Source organism: Mandrillus leucophaeus, unplaced genomic scaffold (assembly GCF_000951045.1).
Source record: "Mandrillus leucophaeus isolate KB7577 unplaced genomic scaffold, Mleu.le_1.0 Scaffold2, whole genome shotgun sequence".
Classification (NCBI taxonomy): domain Eukaryota; kingdom Metazoa; phylum Chordata; class Mammalia; order Primates; family Cercopithecidae; genus Mandrillus; species Mandrillus leucophaeus.
In genome coordinates, this window is record NW_012102031.1 from 6461300 (window position 1) to 6487347 (window position 26048).

The window sequence follows — 26048 nt, forward strand, 5'->3', positions numbered from 1 at the left end:
CAATCTTGGCTCACTGCAAGCTCCGCCTCCCGGGTTCATGCCATTCTCCTGCCTCAGCCTCCCGTGTGCTGGGACTACAGGCGCCCACCACCGTACCCGGCTAATTTTTTTTTTGTATTTTCAGTAGAGACGGGGTTTCACCGTGTTAGCCAGGATGGTCTCGATCTCCTGACCTCGTGATCCGCCCATCTCGGCCTCCCGAAGTGCTGGGATTACAGACTTGAGCCACCGCGCCCGGCCTTGCCTTACATACTTTAGTCTCCCATTTTACAGATGTAGAAACTGAGGCTCGGGGAGAATCAGCGACTTGTCTGAGGCCATCTCATTTTTTAGTGGAGGAGCTAGGAATTGAACCCAGGTCTCCCTGACTCTAGGTTGGGTGCTCCTTCCAGACCTGGTGGGGGTGAGCACACACGGAAGGGTTCGAACTCTGTGGGCTGAGCACCCACCCTGGTCCCCAGGCTTCATCGCAGGCTGGGCCTTGTCTGAGTCATCTCTGTGGCTTCCATGCCTAAGGCAGGGCCGACTCAGAGGAGGCTCAGGCAAACTGACCGGAGGAGTGTACGGATGGAAGCGTTCCCCTCTGGCTCCGCCTGCTGGTCACATTCCCTCCCCTTAGCTGGGCTCTGGGATGCCCAGTGGCAGAGGCTGAGGCTGTAACCCCTTCCTTCCTCCAGGTGCTCAGCACTCTCCCAGGCACATAGCAGCGCCCAGCAGGAGAGGCCCAGTGGCTGGCAGGTGGGCCAAGACCGATGCCCAAAGTGTGAGAGCCTGGCCAGCACGGGGGTGGGGGATACCTCTGCTCTCGGAGCTGCCATGCGGTCAACGCTGTTGCCTTGCGGGGACACACTCTTGCTGTGGAGAGAGAAGAGGGGCTTGTTAGCCCTGTGATTCTCTCAGGGCCCAGCTTCCTGCTTCTGTGTCCAGAGGAGCCCCTCGCAAGGAGTGGGCAAGGCGGGGGAGAGAGAAGATGCTGAAATGTGGCTGCAATTCCTCCTCCAGGTGGGCACACTTGTCCCCAAATCTTCACAACCACTTTGGAGGTAGGGTTGTTCTCCCTTCTTTATGGACCAGGAAGCCAGGCTCAGAAAGCAGGTGGAGAAGGGGATACATGCTCATTCCATGCCTTTCACTTGCCAAAGTGTTCAGATTTGTTCGTTTCTCTGCTCCCTACAACCAAGCTCTGATGTAAATGTGACCGTTGTAATTTTTCAGCGGAGGGAAACTGAAGGTTGGAGAGGTGAAGTGCCTTGCTCTGGGGCCTGTGGCTGCCATGTGGCACAGCTGGAATTAAGACACACCTGACTGTGTGCACAGGGGAGATGCCAGGCATGGAGAGGACCCTTGGAGACATTGGTGGGAGGAAGCGGAGGGAGGAGCTGGTGGGGAGCTCAGGAGTTCCGTCCTGCTTTTTCCAGAATTCTTAGTAGCAGCAACCTGGGCTTTGGAAGTCAAGCAGTCTATGAGTGGCTGAATTTTTGGTGGGAGGGATGGGATTTTTGGAATAAGGGAGGAGCAGTGTGCCCTGGAGGCCAGCGTGATACAACCGGAGCCACAGCTGGCCCCACGGAGCTCCAACACACCAGGAGAAGGCATTCCCAGAGCTGCTCAGAGAATGTTTGTGGATAAGGCAGCTCTTCCCTCCTCTCTGCCCCCAATTCTTTCCAGGCACCCAGAGCTTCTGGGTCATCCCCAGTGGTTGCTGTGGCACCAGACTCTCCAGAGTCAATATCCCAGTCCTTGTCTTCCAGTCCTTATGATCACATCGAAAGGCACACACCCTCTGTCCCTCCAAACCTGAACACTACTTTTTAAACCCATTGAATAAACCAAATCACCCTGGAGTGTCCAGGGATATGGCTGATCTGTATTTTCCTTCTCTCCTTTCGGGGAAAAGAGATGCTTTTCCAGCAGGGACCCAGGGCTCTGGCCATGTGGAAGCCCAGGGGCTGGTCACTTACACTTTCCGGGTGCGCGGGCGGAGCCGGCGGAGTGCCTGGGGCACCTGCTCTGAGTCATAGGGTGACTGGTAAAAGAAGATCCGGACGTCCTCGTCCATCAGCACCCAGACCGGCAGGCTGAGCAGGCTCTGCGTGGGTGAGACAGCAGAACCGGTGGGGTAGTCAGCAGAAGGATCTGGACACCCCAGCCCGGATGTCCCATCCCCGAGCCCTGACATCAGCCCACCTCTCTTTACTAATGCATGTTGCCTGATAACAGAAACACGTTGTTTAAAAAAAATAAGAAAACTCAGCATGCTGAAGGTAACACTTCACAAGCTCTGCTCCTGGGTCCAAGGTCACGAGAGGGACCAGGGGCTTGAGAAGAGTCCCTTCAGAAAAGACTTAAAGTTTTCCAGAAACAGCAATAATGGAGATGACAAGTAACATGACTTTGTGGTGACTTCACCAGGTGGGTATCACATGCATGCCCTTGCTCCATCTCATGGCATCCCATGAGTTAGGATCAGAGAGATGAAGGGATCTGCCCAAGACCACACGGCCTAGCAGGGGACAAAGCTGGGGCACCCAGAGCCGTCTGTCACTAAAGGGTACCCAAAGCTCAAGGTGAGACAACAGTCGGCGGGGGTGGGGGCTCCCAAAATAACCCAAATGAACAACAGTTGGTGGCATTATAGCCTACAAAATGCTTCCTGATACTTTATCTCATATCATAGTTAGGGAAACTGAGGCTTGGAGAGGGAAGTACCTGGCCCTGAAGAGCAGAGCTAAGTGGCAGGACCCAGACCTGAACCCTAGTGTCCTTGTTTCATCCAAGCTGGTTACACCCACCACGATGCAAAGACCTTGAAGTTGTGAGGACGCGAGCACTGAGCGCCTGGCGGGGTCATCTCACCAAACTCCAAGCACACAGGTCTGGGGACACTGAGGTTGGCTTTGGGTACTGAGGCTCCAGAGGCACCCAGAGCCCTGCAGAGGATCTCATGGGGGCAGCAGGTTGAGGTGGGGTCGGGGAACTTTGTCCGAGAGGAACTGGCGATGCAGAGTCGGGAAAAGGCTGTCATATGGGCACAGCCTGGGAGGTGTTTCAGGAGCCAGGGGCTCCTGGGATCGAATCTCAGCTCTTCCTGTCACCAGCTGGGTGGCTTTGGGCAAACCTGGCTCCAGATGATCATTAATAAAATGAGGACAATAATAGCCTCTCCCTCGTGGGATTGTGTGAGAATTAAATAAGTAAATATATGCGTAATCCTTAGAACAGGCGTATAACAGGTGCCCATCAAATTTGGATATCATCATTGTTACTGTCATTTTCATTACAATGAGGCACAGTGGGTAAGAGCTGAAACCCTGGGGTCACAGAGATGTGAGTTCAAATCTCATCCCACTACCTAACTGCTCTGTCACACTTAACTCACAAGTTACTGGGGAATTAAATAAGATTATTCATGTATCCATAAACGTGTATCAAGAGCTTTCCGGCTGCCAGTCAAAGCTCTTCACGTAGTTCCAGGCAATTGTCATTATCACGTGATTCACATTCTTCATGACGGCAGGGTGAGACCAGTGGGTAGGACTTTCGGAGAGTTGGGCTTTTCTCATAGCTGCCCAGACAAGCAGCCTGGGTCAGGGCAGAGTGGTAGTGAGCTCCCCGTCTCTGAGGGTATGCAAGCACAGGACGGGGTGGCCGTGGCAGAGATTCTTGCATTGAATGGTCTCTGACTTCCAGGAACCCAATCGGACACAAAGAGGCAGAGATGGATCCTCTGGGCTGCTGGTTGCTAAGACCAGGTGTGGAATGAGGAGCCCCAGTTCCCCAGCCTCACCTCCTACCTTCTCTTCCTCTTTCCCTCCCTCCCTCCAGAGCCCACTCCCCTATTCTAGCCCAGGGGGAGAAGGGTGGAGCCTCAGCCACCCTGAAGGAGCAGCTGGAGCCCACTCAGCTTCCCCCCCTCCCTCTTCCCTGCTCAGAGCCCAGGATTCCTACAGCTACCTGCTCTCTCCTCCTTCCTCCCACCTCCTCTGCCCTCCATCTGCTCCCTTCCTCCATCAAGAGTCAAGATCTCTCACATTCTGGAAGCAGGTTCACAGTTTACAAAGCACTTTCTCATCCTGTTCTCAACAGATCCCAACCTCACTCCTGTGATACTAGAGGGCACTGCTCCATTTCACAAGTGTGAAAACCAAGGCCTAGAGAGGATGGGCAACTCACCCCAAATCACCCAGCCAGTCAATGTCAGAGTCAAAACTAAAGGACCCTATAGTCCAGTGCTCTTCAGCCGTGAGGACGCCTCTGGGCTGGGAGGAGGGCTTCCCTTGCCAGCTTCCTGAGGTCGCTATCAGGCCTCTAGTGATGGTGCACTCACTGCCACCTCAGGAGGAACACTGCCCCTTTCCTGGATGGCTCTGGCTGGTGGAAGTCCTTTCCGGACCACCTTGGCCTCTGCCTCTAAGATACTCCTTCCTCTATGCTCCCATCTCATAGAGATGCAGAGTTTGCAGGTCAGAGAATACACAAGGACCCCCAGCCAAGACCCATGAGTGTAGCTAAAATCCAGCCCATGCTCAGGTGAGGGGGTGTGTTGTTCCAGAGGAGACCTTCTCTAGTTTGCACAAAGATGCTATATGAGCAACTTGTGGCCTGCTTGGCCACACCCCCATGATGGAGGCACACATATGTCTCCATGTGATCTTATGATCCACCTGTTGGCATTCCCATGGGACAGTGGGTACCTTGGGGGCAGGCTCTGTATGGAATTCACCTTTGTATCTTAACACCTGGCATAGACATTTACCTGTGGGCTTAGAGCATTAAATGAAGACTTGTCAATTCCAAGTGTGGCTCCTGTACCTTCTCCATTGCTCCTGCTCCTATCCCTGGAACCCTAAGGACGCATCCTGTTTTTCTCCCCACACCAGGCCTTTAGGGATTGAAGATGGGGCCATCAGAGCCACAGAGCCAGCTCCAGTTCCCAAAGCCATACACGGGGATGGTACTTGGGCTCCCCCACCAACACTCCATGCCCTTCCACGTGCCAAGGTGGCAAGACCCACTGGTACCTTCATGTAGGCGTTGAGGGCAGGTATCCGCATCTCGGCGATCTCCTGTTTCACACCCATGTAGACTTTGGCTGAGAAGAGACAAACAGCTGTCCTAAGAGCCTGGCCCAACATGGCCCCGGGGTTCAGGGCTGCCCCTGCAGGCCAGGAACCCTGGCCGGAGCCCCTTCCCGATGGCTCAACATTCTTCCCTGTTATCTTTTCACAGCGCTGAAGTGGCCACTCTGGCACCACCCAACTTTCATCCTCTGAGTTGTGCTATCACCAGCTGATATTTTTCTTGTCTTATTTTTTATTTACTGCCTGTTCATCCAAACACACACACACACACACACACACACACACACACACACGACTCTTAGTTCAAAGACAGCAGGATTTTCATCTGCTTGGCTCACAGCTGTACCCCCATCACCCAGGACAGTGGCAACACTGGTTGCACATTCAAGCTGCCTGAGGAGCTTGTAAATATCTCACTGTGTAGCACTTGCCCCAGAACAATTAAAAGAGAATCTCTGGGGGTGGGACTCAAGAACCAGGATTCTTTCCATCTCTCAAGGCACTTCCACATACCACCATAGTTAAGAACCATGGGTCTAGAATCATGCCCAGATGAATGAACATTTGTTGAGTGGATGAATGAACAATTCCTCAAGCTCAAAGGCAGAGTGTTCTGGAGGAAAAGGAAATATGATGGGCTACCAAGAGACAAATGTCTCCTCCAGGTGCCTTCAGGTGGGCGCACTGGTGGAACCATTCATCTAGAGAACCCCCACGAGGAAGCAAGCCTGAAACTTGCCTGGCTCCTGGTGTCCAGGAGGTGGAGAGAGGTGGTGGTGGTGGCGATAGGAGGCTCTGGGCTAGAGCTAGACATTTGGGAGTTAGGAGCAAGAAGGTGACAATTAAAGTCCCAGACATGGGTCAGTTTGCCAGAGTGAGTGTTTGGAATGAGAAGACAAGGCAAGGGACAGAGGATGTCCGCTCAGAGGATCCCCACCTTCCAAGGAGCAGCAGAGAAGGTTGATTCTGTAACAGAGAAGCTGAAGGAATCTCTAGTAAGGTAGGAAGGGTATTGGGAGACACTGGTGCCTCCGGAGGTTGGAGAAACCTTAACAGAGGAAGGAGTGGGGTGTGAAGATGAGGCTTGGCACTGGTCATGAAAGCCAGAATCGATGGGTCATGGCTCACCTCACCATGAGCGGAATTTCTGTGGAGTAGTCAGAGCTAAACCAAGCTGGGAGGATGGCCATGCCAAGGTGAGACAGTGCGCGAATGTGATTGCCAAAGGAAGAAGAAAGAGATCTTTGGGGGTCCTGTGGGCACGGAGGCTCAGGGAGGCTTGCTGTAAGAATGCTGTTTCACAGCTCAGGATTGTTTAAAGACAGAAGAGGGTTGAGGCTGTGGAGACGCTTAGCAGAGGAAGTTGGTATATCAAGGGAAAGATGAATATACAAGGAAAAGAAGGAGTAGATTGTCAGGGGAAAGCCCCAAAAGAGAGAGGAGGGAAAGTAATGGAGCCTGAGAGGGGAGGCTGGCTTAGAGCAGGCAAGACTCCTGGGGGGAGCTTCAAGTTCCTTGGTGGGGCTGGATGAGAAGGAGCGGGGTCATATGCTGAGACAGAGAGACAGGGACAGAAAAAACAAGCCGGAGGTGGGGTTGGAGCCCTGAGGCTTGGGGAAGGGAGACAATGGTCCCTGTCTCTGGCCCGCAGGGCATGAAGAGCACCACTGAGACCACCCCCTTGTAACCCATTCGTGATGGGGTTTCCTCCCACGGGGCAGGTGCTAAGCAACTAAGGGCTTGGCGCTGTCCAAGGTGGATGTTAGGATCCAGCTGGGGAGGAAGGACGAGGAGACCAGGGGGCGAGGGGACTGTTTGTAAGCAGAGGTGTGAGGCTACCCAACTTCCTGGCAGGACAGGGGAAGAAGGAGAGCCACAGGGACGCTAGAAGCCAAGACTATAAAGTCAGAGGGCTGATCTCGTGGGAGGAAGCTGAGGGCAGGCAGGGAGGTGAGTCAGTGTGTTTAGGGACAAGACTGGGGGATTCCTGTCTCTAAGGAAGGGAGGCCGGGTGCTGACATGCTCGACTGTGGCCTCCTGGTAGTGGACAGCAGGAGTGAGTGGCCACCACTGTCATCAGAGCTCCAGGGCTGTGAGGCTAGAGTGCTTGGGGTGGAAGCCACAATGTGAGGCAGGGGGAGCCGTGCGGGGACGGCTTGGCAGTCCATGACTGCCGGGAGTGGGGGCTATAAACTACATGAACAGTTTTCACTGGGGTTGAGATCAAATCACGGAACAGTGTCAGGGGCCATGGAAGGAAGGAGAGTCAGCAGCTCTGCAGCGGTAGGACAGGAGTGGCTGCCTACCTGGGAGTGTGGGCAGGGTACAGGCCGGGGCGCTGCTCTTGCTGTCTGGCCCAAAGCGCTCCTCCAGCTTGCTCTGCAAAGCATAGAACTGGCGGTAGCGGCGGTAGATGAGGTACTTGGATCCTCCTTTCGTCTTCACCTCGATGACGAAAACCTAAGGAGGACAGGGTTTGTGGGGAGGGCTCAGGGGCCAGGAGCAGAAGCCAAAAAAAAGGCAGAGGGGAAAAAGGGAGGAGGATAAGGATGCAGAAGGGTCTCTGGAGAAGAAGACCCGTGTCAAGTCAAAAGGCTGGTGCCCCAGAAGCAGATGAGCTTTGCTGAAAAACAAAAAAACAAAACAAAACAAAACTGGAAAAAGAGAGGAAGTGAGACCTAGTGTTAGAGGCAAGAGCCCTTGGAAATAGGCCAAACACGTACTCAGGCCCAAGAAATGAGGAGCCATGCCTTGGAGGTCGTGGTGCAGAGTGAACCTACCCCTGGCTGTGTTGCAGGTGCAGGATGCCCCCTCCATCTGTGTCTGAATATGACAGGGGTGTTGTGGGGGCAACACTAAAGTCCCTCACCCCCGACTCTCCAGGTGGAGGTTCAGAGGTCAAAGGACGCAATCAGGATTTCTCAACCTTAGTACCATGCTGGGGCCGGATAGCTCTTTACCGAGGACAGGGCTGTCCTGTGCATGGTGGGGAGTTTAGCAGCACCCTGGATTCTACCCACTAGATGTGAAATAGACCTGCCCCAAGATGCAATAATCAGAATCTCCCAGGGTAATGTCAAATGGGCAAAACTGGTCCTGTTGAGAGCCACTGAGATAGAAGTTAAGAGATCAGAGAATTGGAGGTTCAGAGGTCAGAGGACAAGGTTCAGAGGTCAGCTGGGTGGAAGTTCAGAAGTTCTAGGGTGAAGGTCCAGGAGTCTCTCTTACAAAGTGACTGGTGAAGCCTCTCTTCTCCTCGATGTCAGCGATGTTGGCTGAGATGGCAACATCATCCGGAAGCTGTTCAAAGTCACTGTGCGTAGCAGAGGAAAAGAAATCCTGGTTATCACTCTGATGTATTTTGTGGGCCCACCGGATATGAGGTAGAGGGCAAAGCAAACCGATGTTGTGGATCCAGCATTCGTCTCTTAGCACCCCTTCCCAGGCCAGGTCCTGCCACTGACCCTGGGAATATGGAGACAAGAAGACACAGTCCAGGCCTTGAGTGTAGGAATAGGAGGCTGGTGGCCTTACTGAGTATAGGAATGGGAAGCTGGCCGCCACGTTGAGTGTAGGAATGGGAAGCTGGCGGCCTTACTGAGTATAGGAATGGGAAGCTGGAGGCCACGTTGAGTGTAGGAATGGGAAGCTGGTGGCCACGTTGAGTGTAGGAATGGGAAGCTGGTGGCCACGTTGAGTGTAGGAATGGGAAGCTGGCAGCTATGTTGAGTGCAGGAATGGGAAGCTGGCAGCCATACAGCAATAGCCAAATTATAGTCTAACACATTGCTGTCCATTGCACCATGATGGGTCTGAGCCAAACATCACCATCCAGTTCCTGTTTTCCAGCCTCCCTTGCAGTTAGGAGCAACCATGTGACCTGCTCTGGCCAATGAGATCTAAGAGGAGGCGTGGTGCAGGGGGCTCCCCAGAGTGCTCACATATCATTGCCTTTTTGAGGATTTCCCCAACCTGGGCACAATTAGGCAGTCTCTCTATGGGGCACTCCCCAGAGTGCTTGCTTTCCTGATCCCATGGGATGAACAAGCTCAGTATGGTCTACCCCTTTGAAAGCAGTCTTGAAGCAAGTGTGACATCCAGACCTACAGCAGCTATGTTGTCTCCATGAAGCAAGACATGAGAAAGGCTGAAGGAATCTCTGGGGTGCTAGTCCTAATGTCACTGGCCTACAGAACCAACTATGGCTTACCTCTGGCCTTTTTTTTTTTTTTTTTTTTGAGACAGAGTCTTACTCTGTTCCCCAGGCTGGAGTGCAGTGGTGTGAGCTCAGCTCACTGCAACCTCCGCCTCCCAGGTTGAAGTGATTCTCCTGCCTCAGCCTCCCAAGTAGCCGGGATTACGGGGCAAGCCACCACACCCAGATGAGTTTTGTATTTTTAGTAGAGACGGGGTTGCACCATGTTGGCCAGGCTGGTCTCAAACTCCCGACCTCAAGTGATCTGCCTACCTCGGCCTCCCGGGACTTCTTGTTAGGTGACCAAATAATTAATCCCCTGTTTGTTTAAGCCATCGTCAGTTCCTCCATTCCCTGCAGCCTAATGCATTTCCAACAGACACATTACCGATTTCTTGTTGTTCCTAAGTTACGATCGGGAGAGGCTGGGTACTGTTTGGATGTGGAGGTAAAAGAAAAGGCACTGTCAAGAGTGACACCCACACTTCTGGCTGGGAATGGGGGTGCAGGGTGGATGGACTCAGTTTGGGGCATGCTAATTTGAGAGGCCTGTTGTATAGCTCAGGATCTCAGCATGGGAGGTCTCAGCTAAAAGGGGCGAGGTAGGAATAACCTTCTGCCTGTGGCTTGTGGCTGAGACCCCCGCTCCTGACACGGTGAAGAGCTATCAGGGAACAGAGGAGGGGTCTGAGAGGGACAGATAGGGGAAGAGGAAACAGACTTCCAAGGAGTGGGGGAAAGCACTGCCAGGAGTCTCTGAGGGGTCACTGAGTTCAGTCACTTGGAGACAGACAAGGAAAAAACAAGAAGTAACTATGATCCTTCTGGTGCAGCAAGTGGGAAACGGGAGAGAGTGGCAGGGGCGGCAGTGGTGGGGGGATTGCAGGGGCTGCCAAGTCCCAGACCCCAGAGCTGGCTGGGACCTCAGGAGTCTACACACCCTAGTCCCAGTCCACGCCGGACCCACATGACCTGGAATCTGAGGCTGCATCAGAACTCAGGGGGCTGCCACCCGGAGGTGACTCAGGGTAGCAGTGGGCAGGTAGTGGAAATCCCCCCGCCCAGCCCCACTCACTTTCTACATCTGCTCCCTCGGTGATACCCTTGGGAGAAGCTTCCTCCTCCACTTTCTCCCCTGAGGCTGTGCTTGTCCTGGGTAATTTCCTCTGCAGTATGATACGGTAGGAAGGTGGGGGTGGGGGGCGCACGGGAAGGAACCTAAAGGGTAGAAACGACCCTGAGCAGGGCAGCAGGCAGGTTGGGTAATAAGAACGACAGCTACCTACCTGAGGTCACCAGGTGCTCTTCTAAGACTGTGTCACCTTTGTACAGATCAGGAGACTGAGGCATGGTAAGTTTAGCCCAAGTAAAGTCGGGAAGCTGGGATTTGAGCCCAAGCAGTAGTAGTCTGGCTCCAGAGATCTGTTACTGAACACTGCCATACTGCCCCGCACTCTGAGCCTCCCAGCAACGTGCTGTGTGAACTTAAAAAAAATCCCAGCCCATCTCGGCCTGTGTCCCCATCTAAACTAACTATAATTTTAGCAAACCTGTATGTGGCACTGCCTGTGGGCCAGACACTGTTCTAAGCCCATTAAGACATATGGGCTCCTCAGATCTCACAGCTCCAAGGAGAAAGGAAGCGGATGCTGGACACTAAACAGATAATGGCATAATTCAAATGGGCATAGTGCTGGGAAGGAAAAGCACATGGCATTTTGAACTATAACAGGAGCATGGCCATTATTCTATTCCCTCAAAGAATCAATCACGCAGCAGATAGGAGAGATTGGGAGCAGGAGCTTGTACTGTGGAGGCTCATGTGCTGTCAGAGGGTGTCCTTGGGCTGAGGGTGGTCAAGGAGGGCTTCCCAGAAGAAGCAGCGCCAGTGGTCAGCCGGGAAAAGCAGAGAGGAGTTGGTCGCAGGATGGCATAAAAGGCCTTTCAGGCAGGGGGAACAGCAAGTGCAAAGGCCACAGCCGTGCAAGAGGGGCAAGTTCAGGGAACTGCAGGGAGCTGAGCACGGCTGGAGCACAGAGCAGGAGGCGGGACGTGATGAGAGACCAGCCGGAGAGACAGGCAGGGCCCGCTCATGAGGCGCCTTGATGCCTCGCAGACGCATTGGCAGATGCTTGAGGCACAGTCACAGCATTGGGGACAAGAAGATCAAGCTCCCTTGGGAAGATTCCTCCCTGTGCTCCGCTCCTTCCCTCCTCTGTAAAATGGGGACAGGAGAAGAACTTATGTCTCCGGGTGGTCCTGCAGTCCCATCTGTAACAAACACAGCCCTAAAATCCCCACAAGGGCAGGGACTCTGCTCACCCTACATCCTAATGCCCAGAACAGAGCCCGGCATACAGTAGGTGCTCAGTACTGCTCAATACACGGCCACTACTCTCGTCTGCATTTATGGAGTTTTTTGATGGGCAGCATGAGAATGGCCTGTGTGCCTGCGGGGCAGGCAAGAAGAGCAGCAAACTCAACCAGAAGTCCCCCAGAGTATCTGCTCCCTTGGGGACCTCACCCAGGCCCTGCTGGGCCAGGACAATCTGCCTCAAGACACACTCGCGTAGTTCACGGACTTTGGAGCCTGGCCTGGGGGAGGCTTTGAAGCCTGACCCGGGGGAGGCTAAGGTTGGAAGAATCCTTGGAGGGCAGCCAGGGCAGCTTTTCTGGCACCTGGCACACAGTAGGTGCTCAAAGCATGTCTGTTGGAACCGAACTTGCCACCCCTGAGGCAGCCCTCCCCATCTTTGGATGTCTCGCCTTGGGGTTCTAGAAAGTCCTGCTGCGCCAACCTGTGCCCTCTCCTCGTACTTTCTGCTTTGACCTCAAGCAGAACAATCCAGGCTCACTTTCAGATAAGGCCTTCGAGGTACAGGAAAACCCGTGCCCCCAGTACCTGGCTCAAGGCCTCATGAAAAGCAGTCCCTCTCCGTCTGAGGGCGAAGGCAGCTGAAAGGGGACAGGGAGCAGGGGAGGGAGCACACAGTGCTGCTGGCCAGCTCTCAGCGTCATCCCCTGAACCCTGTACCCCGGAAAGCAGGAAGTGCCCAAGCCTCAAACAGCTGCTGTTTCCGGAAGGTTCGAGTTTGCGTGCGGCTGGGTCCACCAGGAGCATGTGTGGGGAGGAAGGAATTGAGGTCGGACAGCCTTACCTAGCTCCTGCAGCCTGCTCTGAGGCTCAGGAAGGCCATGTGGGCTCCCCTCTGAGCATTTGCTTCTGCTGCCCTTGCCCCCACACACCCCTCAGGTTCTACTTCCAGCCCCTGGCCCGACCGTGGGCCTTCTGTTCCCCATGTAGGCCCACACCAGCCTGGCCTGTCTCTGGTGACCCCGAGTGGCCTCCACCTAGGTAACAGGGGTCACCTGCTGTGCCAGTCCAGGGGGTGCAGGCGCCAGGCTCTGTGTCCTCAGGGCCCCTGTAGCTCAGAGTGCAGGCCTAGCTACTAAGGAAGAATTCTGAAAACACTTCCCAAGCGACGAGGCTAGACGCTGGTGAGGCTGTGCTCCAAGCCCCAGCCTTGCCAGTCACTCTCTGTGACCCTGAGTAAGTCTCTTATCCTCCCTGGGCCTCAGATTTCTAAATTGTACAATGGCAAGGTTGGACTAGAAGAATCTAAGACATTTTTCACCTCAAAGATCCATCCATTCATTCATTTATTCATTAATTTAGCAATATTTATTGAGCCCTTGGTCCTGGTGCTCAACAGGGATGAGCTACCTTCTAGGGATACAGCAGTGATCAAAACAGATGAAATGTCTCATGGAGTTTGCTTCTCATGGGGCAGCCAATGATAAAGAAAAAAATAATAAATGAGCATGTCATATTATTCCAGTAATATAAGAACTAGGCAGAAAAGGGAAATAGGGCAAAGGGTCAGACAGCAATGAGGTAAAGGCCGTCAGGAAGGCTTCTCAGAGGAGGTGACATTTGAGGCAAGCCCTGATTAGAGGAAGAACAAGCCAGATTCTGTGAATTCTGTTTGCATAGAAGATGGAAAGTCATTGCTGATCCCCACGTGAGGCAAAGGGCCCCAGTCTGGGACCCAGGACACCTGCATTTCTCTCCAGACACGGCCAGTCACTCATTGTGTGACCGTGGGCAAGTCACTCCCACTCTTGGAGCCTCGGTGTTCTCATTTGTGTCTGAGGGTGGTGAGCCACAGCTCAAAGTTTCCTTAAAGCAGTTCTGAGAGGCTGCATTTCTGAGTATTTGGGTTCTGACTCAACCCCAGCCTCTCATGTTGATCAGGGACTGCAGAAGGACTGGCCTTTTCCCCCAAGGCCTATCAGGAGCAGTGAGAAGGCCCGGGGGCGGCCACACCCCGGCACTCACCTCTCGGCCCGCAGCTGCTGGGCCACGGCCATGGTGGGCGATGGTCCCAGGGAGCAGGTGGAGAGTCTCGCCCAGCCAGTCCCAGGCTGAGTTCACCTCTCACTTCCTCCAGCCACCCTGTGTCTCGTCTCAGCCTGCGGTCCTGGGAGTCCCCAAGAGCTGCCTTTGGGGAGGCTCAGGCCTGCTTCTCTCCACTCTGGCAGAGGCTCCTCCTCCAGGCTTTCTGGGCCTAGCCTGTGACCCACACTTCCTCTTACCTCACCTCCCAGCTGCACAGAAATTAAGGAAGTGGACCCTCGGGTGCCAGGTTTGCAGGAATCCATTTCCTTGATGCCAGTCCTTGGCACTAAGCCTCAGTTGGGTATCAGAAGTTGCTCCATCAGAGATGGGGTCCCAGCCATCAGGGGGTCTTGTGACCTTGGGGAGTCACTTCTCATCCTCTGGCCCATCAAACCCAGCCCTTGTTCTCTTACTGCCAAGCCTTTGCCTGAACTCTTCCCCAGGCCTGGAATGCTGGTCTCCATTTTCCTGTGATCCCTTAGGCCCAGAGTAAATGCCACCCCCTCCAGGAAGCCCTCCCGGTTCCTCTGGCCTCTGTCGTCCTAGAGTGTGAAGTTTGGTTTATGCTCCCTGGCACTCTGGGAGTGCCTTTCCTCATCCTTAGATGTCCATGTCTAGCCAATCCTCTTTCACAGGGCTGCCAATCAGTGAGTTTCACCCTCCCTGCTTAAACTCTCCTGCCTCATCACCCTGTGCTCAGGAGAAAGTCCAGAGTCCTTGCCCTGCCTGCCTCCTATGCCCTTGAGGCCCTGCAGCCTTCCCCAACCTCCACTCCTGAGCTCCCTTTTTCTCACTGGCCTCCTTTCCATTTCTAGAATGTTCTAAGACGTCCGCCCCAAGGCCTTCGTGCATGGTGTTCCCTCTGCTGGAACGAGCTCTTCACTGCCTCCTTTGCATCTCAGCTTAGAAGTTACGTCTTTAGTGAGAGCTTCCCTGACCGCTCACCCTAAATTAAGGCCCTCCCTACCACATTCTCTCACAAGTCCCTGCACATCTACTGCAGAGCACTCATAACTATTGTCATCGCACAGTCGTTTGTGTATCTGTGTGTTTAATGACTGCATCCCTGGCTAGCAGCGTCCCCAGGAGTCATTGGCACAGCCACACCCAGTAACTCCCCGTCAGCCACACACGCTCACACACTCATATTCATAGATGCAGAGCAGAAAGGCGTTTTAAACTACTTCACACATTCAACTCTCAGCTAAAAAACAAGAAAGCATAATTTTCAGGTAGAATCAAAGACAGGGGTCAGGAATCTGTAGCAGGGAGAGGAGAACGTGGCCCAGAGCCCATGGGAAAACCAAGACTGGGTATGCTTGTTGGGCTGAGATTTTAATGCCAAATCTGGGACTATGTACAGGCCACAGGTCCTGCTGTTGGCAGAAAGTCAAATCTGAGCTCTCAGTGTAAAGTGAGTGTCAGAACCGACTATGGGAACAGAGTTTCTCAGCCGTCAGCTTGGAGTCACAGCAGGAGTTGAGGTCCTCTCGCAGGCCATGGGTGGAACAAGGGACGTGTGTACCAGATCAACCTCAAGCCTGCCCTCTGCACTGGTGTAAGGCCCAGATATAAGCTATCCATGTGGTGCAGAAATCCTAAACTGAGGCATTATATAAAAACAGTGTGGAGTCAGTGACTCCACAGGGTCTACTCTGTCAACTCACAGACCAAAACTACAAATCGTAAGCTGTGAAAGACAGCTCAGAGCCTCCACATCATGAAGAATTCACACCTGAAGAACTAGAAATAATACAAACAGTAAGTCTGATGAGTTGCTGGTGTCTCAGGGCTCCCAGGCTACAGGATGAAACAATGAAACACAGAAATAACAGAGCAGCGTTATTAGTGCAGGTGTCTGTAAGTACCAAGAGGTGCAAGCACACGGCCATAACTGAGGGAAGAGGAGGACATTGGCCTACAGTTGGTCAGGAAGGACAGGAAATGGCAAAACAATTTTAGCAAGCAAGCATGATACAGAATTTGCAGGCGATTGTGTAAACAGTGTGTGTAGTATATGCCTACAGTTGGAAACACATATTTGTGTATAAACACATACAGCTTGCATAAGCAAGTGTAAGTGCGTTTCTGTTGTGTCTATAAAAGAGCATATAATGTGTATAGTGGTGGCATTGTGACTATGAGAGAATATGCTTAGATGTTTGGATCCCAGTCGGTGCCAAATGAGCATAAACACAAGTACATTTATAATAGATGAACTCAGGCAAGATAACACGTCCTTTTTGAACCTTTCTTCTTCACCAATCTGTAAAATAGTCTTGCCTAATTCAGTTGTAGTAGGAATTAATAGAAAAATGTATAAAAGTGCCTAGACACATGGAAATTTCTTATTCCTTTTTTTTATAGTTTTCAGTGTATATCTGTGTGTGTGTGTGTGTGTGTATGTGTCAGGCGGGTCAAGCCCTCAAGTTTACCTTCCCAGGTTTTTTCATGGCTTGTCTTCCTAACCCCGGCCCTCGCCACCCCCAAGAAACCTCCTGTGGCCCTGACTCAGCCACTGGGAAGCCACTTCTGCACCTGGGGGACAAAGGTGTCCAGGGAAGAGCCCGTGACGGGTCAGCTCTTCCCCTCCTCCCCTCTTTCTCTCCTTTTTTTCTGTCCCTTCACACGGTTCTGCTGAATACGGGTGTTCCTCTGTCTCCTCATACACAGAACACTGCTGCTAATTTTATGCCTGAGCTCTGATACAGTGTAATTTGAGCCCAGGCACTCGGTCAGCAATGGGCTCCCGTCCTGCCGCTGCAGCAACACCGGTACCTTCTACTCCCACTCCAGAACTGGGCTCTTGCTGCTGCTGCTGCAGGGGGAGAATGAGGCAGAGGGATGGCCTGGAAGAGGAGCCAAGCTCTTCACACTTGTTCCATTAAGCAAGTATTGACAGAATCTTTTTTGGGTAAATGCAAAGAAATGCCTGAAGTGACCTCTTACTTAAGGAGGCCTGACTTTTTATAATCTCCACAACCCACAGCCTGTGAATAAACAAACAAACAAACAAAAAGCTATTGAATGGTCAGAATTGATAGCTCAAAGTCTATGCATTGACACTGGCATATTTTATTCACAGAAGAAATATAAAAGGAGCCTGGTCCTCTCTTTCTGCCAAACCGAGAACTTGAAGCAGTGAGTTAGGAGAAGGAAGAAAATGACCAGGGGCAGCCAAATGCAAGTGGCAGTTCAGTGACAGCCTGGCAATGATAAAGGCCATGGAATACTAAAAAATATATATATTCTCAAAAACCAAAAAACAAATACCAGAGGCCACTCAGAGAAGGGCATCTCTGCATAACACCACTTACTAATGCCCATTCATAATCATGTGTCCAGGAAAAAGTCTAGTACACCTAGACCATGCCTGGGGGGATCCCCAGAGTCTGAATGGGGAATGGATGTGCGAATCACAAAAGTGTACAGCACTTTTCAATCCTTCCTCATGCAGGTGCTGGGGTATACAAGATAAGCCATCGCCCCCATTTTGGAGATGAGGAAACCCGCCTTTGAGTAGCCAGCGGCCAGGGCTGAGAACTCTGTGATACGGAGGAGGTGAGCCTCTTCTACAGGACCAGGAGCTACCCCTGAGAGCTCATTATGGGTCCTCAGCAAATTCCCGCTGCCTACATCAGGCACTCTCCAGGGTAAGAGAAGGAAAATCCCTGATTGGACTGTATAAGATTCCTGGGGATCCCTCACGCACTGAATTCCCCAATCTTGACCTACATGTGTCTCCCTTTATAATTTATGAGGGGAGTTTCACTGGACCTCCTCCCTGAGCCATAAATAGCCATCCCTGGCAGGCCACCCGTGCAGTTTTTGAAGACAGGGAGGGTGTAGATGTGGCCAATTAGACAGCAAACTCCCTGAAGGCAGAGCGCCTTCTCTTCTCTGGGAAGCCCCCGCACACAGCAGAGCTGGGTCTAAACCTCATGTGCCCTGGCTCTGTCATGCATTAGCTGTGCAAACTTTCCCATCATCGTTCATTTTTCTAAATGGAGATAATATTTGCCTCTACATTATTATTACTTGGAGAGAAACATTGCAGGATTCTTGTATTCATTCATTTCCAAATGTGTTGAGAACCTACTATGTGCCAGACACCTACTGTGTGCTAGGCCCTAAATGAAACACAGCCACTGTTCTTGAGACACGTACTTACCAGAGGCGTGTTAAATAAGGGAATGAACACGAAATGTTTAGGACAGTGCCCAGCGCATAGCAGGTGGTCAATAAATTCTAGACGTTAATATGTTATTACTGACGATCATTCCTTGGTGTGACTTGGTCCCTCCCTTTTCTGTCTCCCTCTGCTGCACAGCTTGGTCCTCTCTGTCATACAACTAACGTTAAATTCTAACTTCGTCCCGCATCTGTCATCTGCTCTCTCCACTCGGGGGCACCGGGACGCGCACTTGCCTTGCGTTTAATCTAAATATTGACGGGAACAGACCGCCGGGGTGGGGCGCCGCGATCAACAGCGGAGTCCCCGTTCTGCAGCGCCACCTAGAGGTTGAATGTCATAAGCCGCACTAGAAGGACCCGGCCAAGCCGAGGGTCAAGTTGTAGCTGGCCAGGCAGAGCGTGCAACCTGCTGGCTCAGACAACCTCTCCAGACAGCCCTATCAGCCAGAATCTGAGCCACACTCAGGGGAAGCTGCCCCCAGGGGCTAAGAATCCTGAATCTCCTCTCCACCATCATAAATACCGTAACAGCCAAGTCACTCTGAGAGTTGACTGTGTAACCACCCCTACACCGTGAAATTGCCAGGAGGAGCACGTGAGCTAGCATTTGCAAAGCCCTTAGAACAGTGCCTGGCCCACAGCCTGGCTTGGTCTATGTTGGCTCTGATTGTTGTTACTTAATCCTCACACCAACCCCCATAAAATAGTGGAATTCTTAGCCCCATCGGGAGATAAGGAAACCCAGGCTTTACGGGATTAGGAGAATAAACCAAAACAGCTTGCTTAATGACCGGCAGAGTAAGATTTGGACCTCAAATCAGGCTGATTTCAAGACTCACACTTAATAACTGTGCTGTACTGGCCCTCATTCATTCATTTATTCACTCCACAAGCATTCATCTAGCATCCACTCTGCACCAGGTAGAAAGGATATTGAGATGAATCCAGCACAACTGCTGCCCTCAGGAAGCTCACATTGCTGTTGAGGTACACAAATAAACACACATGCACAACACAGGCACACATACACATGCACACACAGGCACACATACACATGCACACATGTATACACACACATGCATGCACACACAGGCACATATACACACAACACACATGCACATATATGCATGCACACACAGGCATACACACATGCACGCACATGTATACACACACGTGCATGCACACACAGGCACGTACACACATAACACACATGCACATACACACATGCACATGCAGGCACGTATACACATACACACGTACATATACACATGCACACATAGGCATGGACACAGAGACACATACATATACACATGTACATGTACACATGCACACACATGTATGTACACACAGGCACATAGAAATGCACATACATGCATGCACACCCATGTTCACACATGTACACACACATACAGAATCAAGTACAATTTGGGGAAAACCAGGAGACACATGTTTCACATCCAGTTTCTCTGATTCCATCTCCAGTACTATCTTTGGTCCCTAGAGGTTACAAACACAACCGTCGACAGCAGCCTGGCAGGTAGACTGGAGGTTTCAGATGGATCCGGGGGTGGAAAGGCAATGGAAGTAGGCTGTAGTCTAGGGTCTGCCTTTCATTAACCTTACATTCCGGGACAGAACTCCAACAAGTCCAAACTCTACATTTGAACCTGGCCTTCCAGTTTGTCATGAAGGTACTTTTATCAAAGTAGGATAGAACTTCCTTTTTAGCAGTTGATTGGCTTAATTCATAACTGTACATATTTAGAATCGTGGTACATGGGCCTCTGTCCCATTGCTCCAGGCCCTACAAATGTCAGGGTCAGTGAGCAGGACAGATAGGCTTGTAGGTCATGGTGATTCTCAGGATTTCATTCAAAGAGGAAAGAGAAACCATTCAAGTGTTTTAAACAAGGAGTGATATGATTGAATTTACGTTTTTATAAGATGCCTTGGTCCACTACTTGGATATGGGCTTGCAAGAGGTGGTATTAGAAGCAAGGAGGGGAAGCACCACTTCTAACAGCATTCTACTTCAATTTTTAACAATCAGCTTTATCAAGGTGCAATTTACACACCATAAAACTTACCAACGGAAAGCATACAATTCCATGGGTTTTGACAATTGTGTAACCAGCACCATAATCATTATATAGGACATTTCCTTTATCTCAAAAGATCCCTCAGGACACTTTGGAGCCAATCTCTTTCCCCTACGCCCAGGCCCTGGCAATGACTGATCCACTTTCTATCACACTATTTTGCCATTTCTGAAATTTCGGACAAAACCACAGAGTATGTGATCTTTTGTGCCTGTTTTTGTTTTTTTTTTTTTTTGCTTTTTGTTTGTTTGTTTGTTTGTTTCCACATGGTATAACGCTGTTGAAGTTCATCAATGTTGATATGTACATTGGTATTCATTCTTTTTATTGTCAACTGGTATTTTATTGTATGGATATAACATAAGTTGTTTTCCAAACACAAGTTCATAAACATTAGGGTTTTGTTTTTACAGTTTGGGGCTGTTAAAACAAAGGGGCTATAAACATCAAGCACAAATGTTTGAGTGAGCATGTGCTTTCATTTATCTTGGGTAAATATCTAAGAGAGAGATGCGGGGTCACATGGTAGATGCATATTTAACTCTTAGGAAAATTGTTTTCCGGGTCGGGTGCGGTGACTCACTCCTGTAATCCCAGCACTTTGGGAGGCCAAGGTGGGCGAATCACCTGAGGTCAGGAGTTCGAGACCAGCCTGGCCAACATGGTGAAACCCTATCTCTACTAAAAATACAAAAATTGGCCTCGCGTGGTGGTGAGCACCTGTAATTCCAATTACTCGGGAGGCTGAGGCAGGAGAATCCCTTGAACCCAGGAGAGATTTCAGTGAGCTGTGATCTGTGATCGCGTCACTGCACTCCAGCCTGGGCGACAGAGCGAGACTTGGTCTAAAAACAAACAAAAAAACAAACAAAAAGTGGTTGACCCATTTTGCATTCCCACCGACCCATGTATCAGGAGACAGAGGCTCCAACGTACCCGGTGTGCACTGGCTCAGAGGCAGTGGCTCCAAGTCTGCACAGCCTGGGGGTCTAAATGAGTCATAGCCTCTGGGCTGGTTATTAAATGATTTTCTCCCAGCTCCAAACCTTTTTTCTACCCTCTGCTTTGTCGTGCCCGAGCGTGGACTCTAAACCCTGTTTCTTCTGCTTTGCCGGCTGATTTCCGCTGCTCTCGGCCAGGAGGGGGCGCTGGAGGGAGACCGGAAGGATGGGAGAGGAAGAGGAGCTTGCTTCTTTCTATTTGCAGCTGGGACCCAACTGCCCTGCCCTGGAAGCCATGTTGGCCCAGCAGCACTTGATTCTAGTTTCTAGGTTTTTTCACATTCCCAGAGCCAGTCTCACCCCACCCCTTCCTGAGAGGTCGCAATTCTGAGTCCCAGCTCCTCCCTGCAGCTCTAAGTCCCCTCCTCCAAGTTTCCAGGCTAGGGTAACCCCGCTGTCTTCCTTCCATTCCTGCAGCCGCAGGGGTGATGGCTGCTCCCTGCAGTTTCTATCTCTGGTTACCTCGGTGTCTCCTTTTGCCTTTTCAGTCTAACAAAATCTATTCAAGCAGTCTGCTTTCTAGAATTCTCATTTTAAAAATTACTCCTGTGCTTTCCGTGTCGCCAAACCTAGCCAGCCTAACAGGCATTAAGACCCAGCTCCCAGCTCCAGGGTGTCCCAAGGGAAACAGGGCAATAAGGCAGAAAGAGCTCTCACTCTCTGGCTACGAACTCTCAGACAACTCCCTCAAGCACCCAGAACCTCAGGTTATTTATCTGCAAAATGCATCCAAATAGAGCCTAATATAAATGAGGGCTTAATAAATATTTGAGGGAGGAAGTGGAAGAAGGAGGTATTTTGTGTCTGTTATTGACACCTACTTCATTTGAGCATGTTACACGTTTTCTTCCAATACCCTGCGGGGAATGCCAAATCCTTCCCCTCTGCACTCTGTCTTTGTTCTTCTCGATAAGGTATAGCAGACTGCTAATATCCCCTACGATCCACTCTGTCCTTTCTCCTGTAGTGATAAAAGTCCCTGAGTTGTGGCTGGACTCATGGCCAACCAGCTAAAGAGAACATTTCCCAGCCTACCTTGCAGCTACCTGTGGCCATGTGACCGGTTGCTGATCAATGGAATGGGAGGGGAGGCCATGGACATGCCATCAGGTCGGGCCCTGAAAGAGAGAAGGTGTATCTTCCATTTCCCATCTCCCCTTCCAGCTGGCTGGAGAGGCCAACTATGGAGAACAGTTAAGCAACAAAACAGCTTGGATCTCTGACCCTGCTTCTGTTCAGATATTTCAGGGAGAAAGAAATTGCTACTGTGTTTTAGCAGCTGATTTTTTGATGCTTGTTACAGCAGCTGAACCTGTACCCTACCCAATACACTGGAGCAGGGATTGGCAAATGCGTTCTTGTCATTTTCTTCCTTTTCTTTCTTTCTTTCTTTTTTTTTTTTTTTTTTAAGATGCAGTCTCGCTCTGTCACCTAGGCTGAAGTACAGTGGTACAATCTCAGCTCACTGCAACCTCTGCCTCTGGGGTTCAAGCCATTCTCATACATCAGCCTCCTGAGTAGCTGGGATGTCAGACACCTGCCACCACGTCCCGCTAATTTTTGTATTTTTAGTAGAGATGGGGTTTCACCATGTTGGCCAGGCTGGTCTCAAACTCCCAGCCTCAAGTGATCCACCCACTTCAGCCTCCTAAAGTGCTGGGATTACAGGTGTGAGCTACTGCACCCAGCTGACAAATATTTTCTATAAAGCATCAGATAGTAAATATTTTTAGGCTTTGCAGGGAGTTGGTCTCCGTCACAACTGCTGAATTCTGCTGTCACAGCACAAAAGCAACCATAAACAACAAGTAGTTGAATGTGCATGACTATCTTCCAGTAAAACTTTATTTATAAAGCAAGCAGGTCAGTGTGGACCCTGCAGCAGAGTTAACAGCAAAGAGACTCCCTTGCGATAGTTCACAGACATAACAAGAGCTCAGGAAGGTGAATCCTGGGTGAGGGGTGAGGCAGAGCAACTGCCCAAGGGTCGCTTCCTCCCTGAGGGTCCACCTGTGGTTCCTGCTGCTGCTACGATGCCACTGCCTTTGAAACTGCCCCAGGAAAGGAGGGCTCCTCTGGCTGTGGTTTATCCAGCACAGACATGTTGGAATGTGATTTTCCTAAAGGCATCAAAAGGGGAAAAATCTACAGCCAGCAGAAAAGCTGTGGCTCCAGCTGACCAGCGTCTGCATGAGGCTATATTCAAAAATCAGTCGTGCCTCCAAATATTAACTACAAAGGAACGGCAACCTCCCCCTTTCCACAAGCCCTCTCCTCGCTCCTCTCCGCTGCAGCACTCTGAAACCCCTCGCCCTCCCATACCCTCCCTCCAGCCTGGGCCCCAGGACATGCCTTCCCCCCTTCCTCTGCCTGCTTATTGTCCAGTACATCAACTTGACCTTTCCTGATGCATTCTCCCCGTCTTCCTCCCATCTCTGTGATTTTATGGCTTTTCTTCATCCATTTGATTCTTTGCATCACCTAAGATTCAAAACTGGTCAAAGGCTTCCCTGGAAGGCTGGGGGCAGCACCCTCCCCAGCCAGAGCTGTCACTTAATTTCCAGCCTCTGTCAGCGTCTTCACTTCTCACCTCTTCCTGCTGAAGATTCCATACCATGGGCACGTTTGGGGGCAAAAACCATGTCACATTCATCTATGAATCACCAGTGTCCAAAACAGGACCAATAAGCGTTTGTGGGAGGAAGAGAGGGAGAAAAAGAGGGGAATATGGAAGCCGAGAGTGAAGAAGGAGACAAAGCAAGTGGGTAGACGCACAGTAGGACTGGGCTCCTGGTCTCGGACATTCCCCTCTTGCCAGACGAGGCCAGGACCCAGGTGATTGAAATAAACGCATCTCTCGCTGCTCACGAGTTCTGCCCTCTAAGTTAAGGGGAGAGCTTTCCCTCGCTCGTGCCCACAGTGTGGCGACAACTGCCCAGGGTGCTCCACTCTGTCGGAATTGCACAGCCAGGAACCAGAGAGCTTTGTAACACACCGTCTTGGCATTTCTGTAACTGTCCTTTCAGCTCCTGGCCTTTCGGCCACCTGCTCCCAGTTGTGACCTCCTAGCCACAGTACACTGGGGACAGTGTACTCCTGTCCCCAGGCCTCACCTGAGGTTCTTCTGCAGCTCTGGCCTCTGCTATTTTTTTTTTTTTTTTTTTTGAGACAGAATCTCACTTTGTCTCCTGGACTGGAGGGCAGTAGCGCGATCTCGGCTCACTGCAATCTCCGCCTCCCGGATTCAAGTGATTCTCCTGCCTCAGCCTCCTGAGTCGCTGGTATTACAGGCACACACCACCACGCCCAGCTAACTTTTGTATTTTTAGTAGAGACGGGGTTTCACCATGTTGGCCCGGCTGGTCTTGAACTCCTGACCTCAGATGATCCACCCGCCGTGGCCTCCCAAAGTCCTGGGATTACAGGCGTGGGCCACTGCGCCTGGCCTGGCCTCTGCTATTACCTACCACCCTCAGTGCTGCCTCGGTTCCCCCAACCCCTGCGCCACTCCCTCCCGCACCTTCTCCTCTGTGTCTGGGGCTCCTCCCAGGTGCCTCTCCAACCTCAGCCACCTTCTCCCCTACATGCACTCTGAGTGGGGGTTTCCTTACTCCCGAGCGCTCTGTTACCATCTGCACATGAAGGACTCTGTGGTTGCTGCCTGGGCACCAGGCCGTGTGTCCCAACTGCCTCCTGGACCCCCTACCTCTCCCTAGCTGTCCCCCGACTCCCTGCAAGCTGGTGGTTCCTTTCCCTCTACAGCAGCCTCTTCCCCTGGGCTCTGTCTCCACCATTTACTTAAGACAGAAACCTGGCGTCACCTTGGCCTTGCTGGTTCCTTGTCCTGCCACAGCCAATCTGTCAGGAATGTATTTCACTTCCTTAAGGTCCCCGTAACTGCCCCTCCTCCTCCATCCCTACGGCCTGGGCTTCAATTCAGACTTCCCTCCTCTCCTGCCTGAATAATTTCAACAGTGGCCTACCTGGTCTCGTCCTGCATCTGTCCTGTGGTTTGTCATCCATGCTCCCTTCTGGGAGGCCTTTCCTGAATATGACTAACCCCACACATCCCATCCCTCCAGGCCTCACAGTGGCTAAGAAAACAAGTCCATATTGCTCTCATTCTGCCAGGTTCCAGCTTGACTCCAGCCTCATTTCTCTCCTCTCCCAGCTGAAATTCTTTGGCAGTTGCCCCCCCGCCAAGCTCCATTGTGCCCAGGCCTTTGCATGTCCCAGTGCCTCCAACCCCCACCCCCAATATCTCTGCTTAACCAATTCCTAATTCTCCTGAAAGACTCCACACACCATCCACTAGAAAGGTGTCACAAGGGTTCAAAACGGAACGTCTGCCTGGCACACAGTAGGTGCTTAAGGTGATGCAATTAGGATTGTTATGGTGGTGCCCTGGAGGGTGCCCTGGAGCCCTGAGGGGGGTAAGGAAGATCATGCGGTGATTTTTAGAATATGAGAATGGACTTCACACCAATCTTAGAATGGGCTTCAGCCTCAGGGTGAAGTTTGACGCTCAGACCACTTCCCCTTCCACTTAACAGCAGGATCTAGACTTTCTCCAGCACCCCTCCCAGGTCTTTCCAAAACTCTTCTTCTTCTATGACGAGGGAGGGAAAGGGTCTTGTCTCCCCTTGTTCCTCTGCCCCCACTCAGTCCCATCTGAATCCTGTGCCTCCCAGAGCCCTGCATTGTCCCATGTAGGGCACAGACCTGCCCCTTATGCCCCCAAAACCCTATCTACAGACTCTAACGGAAGGGCGGAAGGTGTATGGGTGACCAGGGGATGAGGGGCTCTGCACATGCCCCTCATAGCCCTCCGCTATGCTGGTGGCTGTGGTGTCCTGAGAATCTCCTCTCTGCCACTCAGAGAATCCACCTCTCGCAGAAGGCTCAAGGATAAGTCCCGGGCTGCTGGCTCTCACTGCACCCCAGTTGTCCTCTCCACCTGCTCCCCTCACCTTAGGGACCCTATGGGGGGTGGTCTAAGCTCATTGGTTTTCTTCTCACTGGCACTTCCCTCTGCGTGGTGTAGGTTCTCTTTCTCTTTCTTTCTTTCTTTCTTTCTTT

General features: G+C 51.6%; 1 protein-coding gene across 2 annotated transcripts in view; it reads right to left on the bottom strand.

The window, feature by feature from the left end:
- Nucleotides 1-13849, bottom strand: part of NCF4 (neutrophil cytosolic factor 4, 40kDa) — a 19402-nt gene extending 5553 nt beyond the window's left edge. For both annotated transcript variants that reach the window (XM_011978933.1, XM_011978932.1), the window contains exons 1-6: nt 13616-13849; nt 8310-8394; nt 7388-7541; nt 5022-5092; nt 1962-2089; nt 798-855 (exon numbers count right to left, since the gene is read on the bottom strand). In XM_011978933.1, coding sequence (XP_011834323.1) covers nt 798-855; nt 1962-2089; nt 5022-5092; nt 7388-7541; nt 8310-8394; nt 13616-13647 — 528 coding nt within the window. In that variant the 5' untranslated portion in view covers nt 13648-13849. The remainder of the gene's footprint in view (nt 1-797; nt 856-1961; nt 2090-5021; nt 5093-7387; nt 7542-8309; nt 8395-13615) is intronic.
- Nucleotides 13850-26048: the final 12199 nt, after the last annotated feature.